This window comes from Chelonoidis abingdonii, chromosome 4, assembly GCF_003597395.2.
Source record: "Chelonoidis abingdonii isolate Lonesome George chromosome 4, CheloAbing_2.0, whole genome shotgun sequence".
NCBI classification, from domain to species: domain Eukaryota; kingdom Metazoa; phylum Chordata; order Testudines; family Testudinidae; genus Chelonoidis; species Chelonoidis abingdonii.
Window position 1 is genome coordinate 151,892,410 of NC_133772.1, and position 8,518 is coordinate 151,900,927.

General features: G+C 38.8%; 2 protein-coding genes across 3 annotated transcripts in view; both read right to left on the reverse strand.

Annotated features, from left to right (window-relative positions):
- LOC116823478 (E3 ubiquitin-protein ligase pellino homolog 2) overlaps positions 1 to 8,518 on the reverse strand; it is a 149,463-nt gene that overhangs the window by 17,215 nt on the left and 123,730 nt on the right. The window lies entirely within an intron of this gene.
- LOC142046690 (E3 ubiquitin-protein ligase pellino homolog 2-like) lies at positions 212 to 7,626 on the reverse strand. The gene is made up of 3 exons (XM_075064663.1): positions 7,617 to 7,626; positions 6,528 to 6,625; positions 212 to 6,320 (listed from the first exon to the last, which is right to left on the reverse strand). Exons 1-3 carry the CDS (start codon positions 7,624 to 7,626, stop codon positions 5,754 to 5,756), a joined length of 675 nt encoding a protein of 224 aa, XP_074920764.1. The 3' UTR covers positions 212 to 5,753.

Sequence of the window (8,518 nt, forward strand, 5' to 3'; positions counted from 1 at the left end):
CACAAGAAAAGTTCAATTTAAACAAGGGACAAAACATAGATTAACTGAAATTTTAGAGCATTCACACTGAATACTCCCCATAACTTGTCTGCACAGAAGTTCTCAGCCAGGGTGTTTTGGTTTCTTATGTTGACTTTACTAACTTTTTTTGGAACTGAAAGTTACATTTCACTGACAACCTGGAGGAAAAAAATAATTAAAGGACTCAAAGTCAATATTGAGATAACATTTTAATATTTTTGAAGTTTTTCCTGTAAAATGGCTTGTACTTCCACAGGTACAACAGTGAAGAAATAATTTTTGAATCCATTTCACATGGCATATAAAAGATTGGTTTTACAAATATATCCTGAAAATTTAACAACTGGTATCACTGTATAAGGTAAACATAGCCACTTCCCCTTGATACTGGGCTTGCTGTTCAAATGAGCTTTTCCTACAGCTGTGTTACAATACAAGAGCCTGTACAAGGATACCTATTTAGCAATGTGTCTGATGAAAGTGAAACACAATGCACATCTTTATCCATCAGTTACCCATGATGCAAAGGAACACAAGGTACTTGGTGAAGGTTAACTGCCCATCTGGAAAGTATAAATATGCCCCATTAAAAATAAAGTGATTTGAGAGCTACTGCTTTCTTCAAAGTAACTTCTGTTTGGTGTGCCAGCAATTTATACTTTTGCTCTGCTGCTAGCAAAACCAAAGATGGCATGTCTTTCTCTAACTAGTGCTGAAAGTAATATTATACACCCCAGCTCCCACCTATAGGAACAAAAGGTCAGATACTGTGGTCTTTTCAAGAACAAAACTAATGCTGAAATCAATGCAAATTTGCTTGCATAAGGACCACAGAATCTGGGTACGAGTTTTGTTTGTGTAAGGAAGTCAGAAATTGATCCTGAAAAGATACCCTTCACTTTTCCTAGTACCAGCTTTGGGGACTACTTACAGTGCAAACCATTATAAATGGGAATTAAAGATAATTGCCAAAAGAGAGAAGTAAGTGCCCCTCTTTGCTTCTTTGTGATCAAGCAATCCTGAAAGGCTTTGGTTTTTAAAACACCAGCCCTCCACAAAACACACTGGTTTTCTTGCACTGTCTATCCTATAACTATATGAATGGAGAACAAGAGGAATTAAAATACCACAAGAAGCTGTAAACTGAGCATCAGAGAGAGGAAAAGATTTTAGCCAGAAGATTTCAAACTATTTGGCTTTTTTAAATCTGAAACTCAAGTGCTTAAAGACACTTCCCTTAAGTGTTTTAGGTTCAACACTTCTGTACTTCAATTCATGGGTGAGAGCTCCCACCTGGCATCTGAGTCATCCACAAAATTGGGGAAGACCAGACTTGACATTGCTCATATGGAGTAAATCCTCTCAATCTTTTGTAACGATCAGAGAGCATCAAAAAGGGGCACAAATCTTGTTTTAAAATGCCATTTGCAGCTCTCACCTTTAATATAAGTCGGAGACGTGGCAAAGCAGTTCTGTATCAGAGACAGCTTTGTTACCAAGCTGGAATGCATTTCAGTACCTTCCATTAGCAATGATGGCGGCCAGATGATGAATTCTTTTTGGCTGGTCTTCTGCACTAGAATTTAATGTCAAGACTTATCAACATCGGAGATAAAAGTGGATTTCTCTTGTAGGGCTCTATTTTGAAGTTCCATTTCCCGTAGTATGCTTACCCCTTTAAAAAATTGTGAGCAAGGAAGTAACTTAGCTGCTGCAGCAGCCCCAAACAGAGAGCTACCAAAGCTCAAACCAACAGTCATGTTCTGGCTATTTTAGTATGTTTGTGTGTGTAAATATATAAAATAATTATATAAAGACACTTTGTAGTCTCTCAAAAATAGTGAGTTATTTAAGTACGAAGATTAGGCGGCATCCCACCCCCACCCCCACCGCTTTCTGGCCATATTCTAAAACAGGATTCTCAAATTCCAGAGTCAGAAACAAAGAGTACAAAAAATCCCTCCCCAACCCATAAAGCAGCAACAAGAGCGTCAAGGTTTTTTTCTTAATGAAGTGAAGACAAACCTTTGTTGGACCTATCTATAAAAAGGATTCTCTTCAATTTTTGACTGTGTAATAAGTTAAACAAATTAAATCAACCAAGAGATGCATGAAAATCAAAATGGCTATAAACATGCTTATATCCTGTTTTGTGTCAGAATCGGTTTGATGCTCTTAAGAGAGCCAGTCTATTCTTAAAGGCTTTCTCCTTCTTTCCATCCATGTCCCAAAGAATGTCTTCTCTAACCATCTATGCCAGGCTACTCTGAGGCACAAAGGTACCATACTTCATAATTAAATACTGAGGCATGATTAATATGAATTACTGTTCTAAAAGATTTTGCTTAATTTGGACCACAATTCAAGAACAGACAACTTAATACTGAGTCTTCAGTGTAGACTTTAGCCCTCCTTCCAAAAAACTGCCTGAAAAAAGGAGAATGTGAGAGCCGCAGCATACAAGAACTGAGAAGCAGAGACTAAAAAAAAACACTTTAAGTAGAGCTGTGCTTCAAACAGCTTTGACTCATTCAAATGAAACTGATGGAGTAATTGGTAAAATATTACTTACGGAACACTATTCTTATTGCTGACTTTTGTTGAGGGATATGCTAAAGCACTGACAGGTCTGATGGGATGGTCATTTAAATCATGAAATAAAAGAACATTTGTTTTCTGTCTAAGATGAACTTTCTGCAGATTCCTTTGTATGTATGTATTTATCAGAGATACAGAACAATTTCATTAGTTCAGAAAACCTGACCCCCCGCCCCCCCAATTTTAATTCCAAAGCAATGAAAGGGGACAGGGGGGAGAGAGAGAAGAGAAAGAGACTCCCTCTGATTCCAACTACTGGTCAGTGGGAGAGTACCTGGATTTATACTAATGAACTTCCAGAAGCTGGTTTCACTGGTAAGACACTATTTCCCTTTTTGCAGCATTTCTTGCGCTAATCCAAGCCTGATAGGAATAAGAGAGTTTGGACATAGTCTTTCAAGTGATACCTCTGCAGGCTTGAAACTCCAGAGTTTTGCACCCTAAGGAGTCATTTACACCATGGCAAGGTGAGTGTGTAAAACTGTAGCATTTTACACCCACTCTGTACAGGTGTACGTGACTGGGCAAGGTGTAGGGACATCAGCTCCCATATCTAGATTATAATGGCGAAGGAGGAACGTAAGGAGGCTTGGTATGGAGGTGCCTGGGAACTTTTATGACTACATGGGGAGACTACACTTGCCAAAATAGTTACTATCTCAGGGATGTGAAGGATATTGTAGTCCTGTGAGTGCAAAAGGTCTCAAAATCTAGGGCTCTGATGACCAGTTATTCCCTGCTGCCAAGCGTTAAATCTTGTGACCTTGGGACAACAATGTACATTTCCTGAAAGTTTGATTTTGTGGCCTCTCTCATGACAAAAGCTCTCTAGCTAAAAGAGACAGTTCAACAGAGCAGGGTGTAGTCTGCTTCTCACAGATGAGGTATATGCTAAGTAGAACAAATGCTGCAGAATGCAAGTGGAACCTGAGGAATTTATACTGAAGACAGCTAGGGAAGGGAAGAGACAGTTATATCCTTATGTTTCTGCCACAAACCATGGCAGAGAAATGAAGGCTAACAGCATTTTTTTCTGTCTGGTTGGGCTGTCCTTCTTGGTGGAACATTAACCACAAGGCTGCCTTGTGGAAGGACTTGGAACATGGAATCACAAAAGAATCTCACTGAAAAGGCACTAGGAAGAAGTGTATTGTTCTAGACTAACAAGATTTGTCCCCTCTCCAACCAGTGAGTGAGACAAGCAAACTGTACAATTTGGGATTTGTACAGGGAATGCTGCAGAATGACCACTACCTTTTATGGCAAAACGAAAATAAAGTTTAAAAATAGAAATAAAGCTATTTTCAAATTATTAAAATGCCAAACTTTTTTACACAGCAAAATTATATTAAACAGCAGCAGACAAAATAATATGTCCCACCACCATAGGCAAGGGACATTTTAAATGTTTATAAGGTTAACTATAAAACAATTTAACAACCAAAATATGAACAGGCCAATTCAAGTATATACACAATATATTAAAATCATATAAATTATCTATTTATACAAAGGGCACAAATATAGCAAATTTAAAGTGATATAGTAATCACTTTAACAGAACTGAGTTTTGAATAATAAGTTTCACCTTTTGATGATTTTCTCCCAAAGTTTTTCAACTTGGATAGACTGATACCTCAGATACCTAGATTACAGAGAGCAAGGATCAAGAATTATTATTCTCAACCAAATGAAGCTAGCAGAGTGGATGGTAGATCTCTCATGAAATTCTGATTTAATTATTTCCCTAGTAATTACCTATTTCTTCTCTTAAAAATCAGGAATTTCAGATTATCTACTGCAGATGAACTATCTACTCTACTGTGTATATTTAATGATTACATTTGAATTCTGTTTGATTTGAAAACATTTTAAATAAAAATAGATTCCAGCACTTCTCAAAAATGCAAGAAAAGATGGCAATAAGTCAAACAAAAACTACAGTTAAATTATGGAAGGATGCTCTCCTCATAGCATTTTGGCTAGTATCATGTAAGTGAGCTTAAAAAAACCAGTAGCTTATTTTTAATCACTTTTTGATTTCAAAAGAAGACAGCATGGCCCCAATCCAATCAAGCACTTAAGCCCCACAGAAGTCAAAAGGGCTAATGATGTGCTTAAAGTTAAGCATGTGCTTAGAATGCCTTGCTGGATTTAGGTTTATGTGCATAAATTACGTATAACAGCACCTAAACCTATATTCTATTGCTGCAGTGCTACCCTTTCATTAATGCAATTCTTAAAGGGTTGCTACATCTTAATTAACCCAGTAGTTCCAGGCATGCAAGGTGAGCAGCAAGGGCAAGCCACATTAAGCAGAAAGAAAGCAAAGGCAGGACTACAAATATACAGAAACTCTCTCTTTAAAAAGGTATAAACAACTTTACATGTTTAAAAGTAACTCAATTTCACAAAAAGCAGGTTAAAAAAAAATCAACCATATACTGTATTTCATGAACACTGGATATATACTACACTGAAAGGAAATCAAAGCAAACAGGAATTCCCCAGTTTCAAGTAATCCTTGATGCCTTTTTGGCCAACTGCATTATACCATAACAGGTCATTTAATAGCATTTATATGCTACAATTTATGCAGCTAACCTTTCACGTATGATCCAAATTGACAGTTGTGTCTAGTTAACATTCACCTATGTTTGCCCACACATTCCATATTAGCTCTTTGAGAAACTATTCAAGTTAATTATATTGCAAATTAAAGACAAATTACATTCTGTATGTTCCTTCTAGATTTGAAAAAATAGGTTTTTAAAGGCTTGTCAAAGTTTAGAAGAAAAAAATTTCCATTAAAAAATCCAAGTTCAGAAAAAAAAAAAAAGACAATTTTTTTTTTCTGATTGAGGGTACTAATAGAAAGATTATTATAAACATACTACAATTTGATCAAGAAGACTTCATGAATATGCCGCTGATGAGCATGCAACACCACTGATATCTGTCAAGTTCCAGGTATCAATGTATCCCCATTTCATCCCCCATCAGGTCCCTTACCCCCCCAACACCCCTCCCCAGTAATAACAGTATTATAAAAAGGTAAAATCTAGAGTTAGTGGCAAAATCTTCACAGTACATTGTTAAAGAAAAATGTTATTGTGGTCATTTGTAAAATGGCATCAGTCAATTGGACCCTGAAAAATTAGTTTGACGCAGTTGTGTTCCCCAGTCAGCTGTGCTGCACAAAAAGGGCAGGAAGCATGAAATGCATGAGTACCATGAGGCAGTGGGATTTGAGACCAGTATTTTGCAGATTTCTCAGAGCATACATGTCCACAAGGGGTGAAAGCATAAGTTGGAGGACCAGCATCCACATAAAACCCTGCCTCACAACCAAGCCAAAGAGGCACATAGGGACCAACGGTTCTGCACATAGGACACTCGCGCTCATTGGCTTCTATGTCACTGCGATGTCCCCAGTTGTGATAGCCATGAACGTGACCACAGCTAAGGTAAGCCCAAGGCTGTTTCTCTTCTACCACATCTTTACGATTAATGCTGGGAAATGCTAAAGTATTTAGCCCAACAGGACACTGTGGCCTAGCGGCATTTATCTCCTGTCGCAAAGCTTCAATGTGTTTCTGAGTTGGTGTGTGAAACAGACCGTCTGCTGTTCTCCACAGAAGAGTGGCTCCACACAGGTCAATGAGAGAGCCATCTTGTAGGATGTTGGTCTCATTTTCTACCTAGAGGTACAACACAGACATAAATTTCAGATGGATCTTTTATAGACAATTTAGCTAATTCTGTGAATGACTCCTTTTCCTCAACATATACTATTCACTACCACAATTCTCTGGTAAAGTTCTCAGACTGTTTACGAATAACCTCTCTGGAAATTATCCTCCCCTCCCCCAGTACCCTTTTGATGTCGGGGTCTCTCTCCTACCTACCATGTCTCTTTCTCTCTCATCTTCTAGTCTGGATCTTCCCTGGGTCTCTCTAGCATGGATTTTCTCTGTGGTTGTCTCTGTTTTACTTACAGACAGTTCTGACAGGATTAAGAGAGAGTTCCCACTCCTTCATTTTGACTTGTGTGCCAGATAGTCAGCTGTATCACTCCTTCAGAGCTTTCTGTTGCATTTTGCTTCCTTTGTTTGGGCGGGCAAGTGACATTTTTTATTGCAGATACCAATGCTAGCCAAATTCACAAATATTTTTTTAAGTTTAATACTAAGGCATAAAAGTAACTGACAGCTAAATCTTAGTCCTCAATTTTCAGAAGTGAGGAGCATCTCTTACTCATTTTGAAGTCTATGGAAGCTGAAGGCACTCCACTCTTCTGAAAAATCAGGCTCTTAGTATATAAACAGGCATTGTGTACAAACCACAGTATAAGATTTACTGTCTAAAAATTCTCATTTTCTCTTCTGAATGAAAGCAGGTGATTATTCAACATTTTGAGAGAATATACTAAACAAAACAACAGCTTCGGTGCAGCTTTCCTTAATTTGTTTTAATGTCAGAAACATATAGGCAACGTGTGCTGTTGGTACCACCCTTGAAATGCTGAATGCACATTAAAATGTGTGTGTGACATTAACTGAGAACAGACTGCTTCTCAGGAGCGAGAAGTGTATAATTAACCAGAATCAGCTTTACATATTGCTAAGGGGTGGAACATCCAGTACTGTCATATCAAATAAATATCCTGGATATTAAACAGAGCACTTCAATAAGTGTGGCTGGCAGGAGGAGGGACCACACTTGATATACTCATTTAGCCCAAATTTGTGGATTAAGAACGGTAAATCATCCCTATAAAAACCCTAGATAGCGATACAATAATCTATTGATAAAAGGTAATTTACAGCAAGTGCTAAAGGTACGAAGTTCAGTGATCAGAACAGAAGCTCATCAAATGAGGAGAGAATTCTTTACAAACAGAAAAGGGAGAGGTTTCTTGGTATCATGGACTGAACACATTGCAAACTTGATTTTTACGAATCCACTCAAAGAATATTGCTCACAGCAGTACTAACCAGTATCCATGTAATTTTATTTACAATAAGAAGGCAAGTTGTTTTATCTGTGGAAGATGAGACTTACTTATTCTAGAGCCGCTTTTCCTCAGCAGCACTAAAGGTGTTTTGCTAACAGTGTACAATTCTGTTCTGTCATTGTATTTTTGAATATAGCAAAGGCACCTACTGCCCAGGATATGGTGCTCTCCCTTTTAGTATCAGTTACAATCAAACTAGAATTAATAAGTCAATGCATCATTGCAAGAGGTAGGAAGACCAGGGGAAACAAGAAGTGCCTACTCAGAAGGGTAGGACTCCTGCTTCTAAGAACTGCAGTCCTAAGCAACCCAGACAGGGAGCATCAGTCGTCTCCCCCACATATCCGTAACAGTCAGGGATGGAGGGAGGGGAGGGAAAGAGTGCAAAAAAGAATCTCTTGAGCCCCAGAGTTGGAAGACGCAGTAGGAATGTGGCCATACAGTGGGGAAGAGGGGAAGAATGGGTTGCCCAGTAAGAAGAAATGTGAGGCTGAAAATGGATGAGTGGGGGCTGGAAAATTATTACCAACACTTCCCCCAATCCTCAGAGTCTAACAGCTTGATGGCTGAATAGTTACATCTGGCCCCTCTTAGAAAAAAAGGAAGGAAGAGACAGTTGAGGAGCTGGGAAGGAGAGCACTATAGCAAAAAAACCAGAATAGTCATTGAGATGTGCAAACCCGTCCCGTCAAAGGTCTGGAGGTAGTATGGGGACCCTGCTTTCTTTCCCTCTCCCTGCTAGTGGCATATCAAAGGCGAGCCAGGCCTCTCGGGGTCTCTAGGAAGCTGGAAGAGGAGCAGTAGAGCTCACTTGTCAGGACTGACACGTGTGTGTGTGCGCGTGCGCACGTGTGTACGCTTTCAGTGATCCCCTGCCCCAGT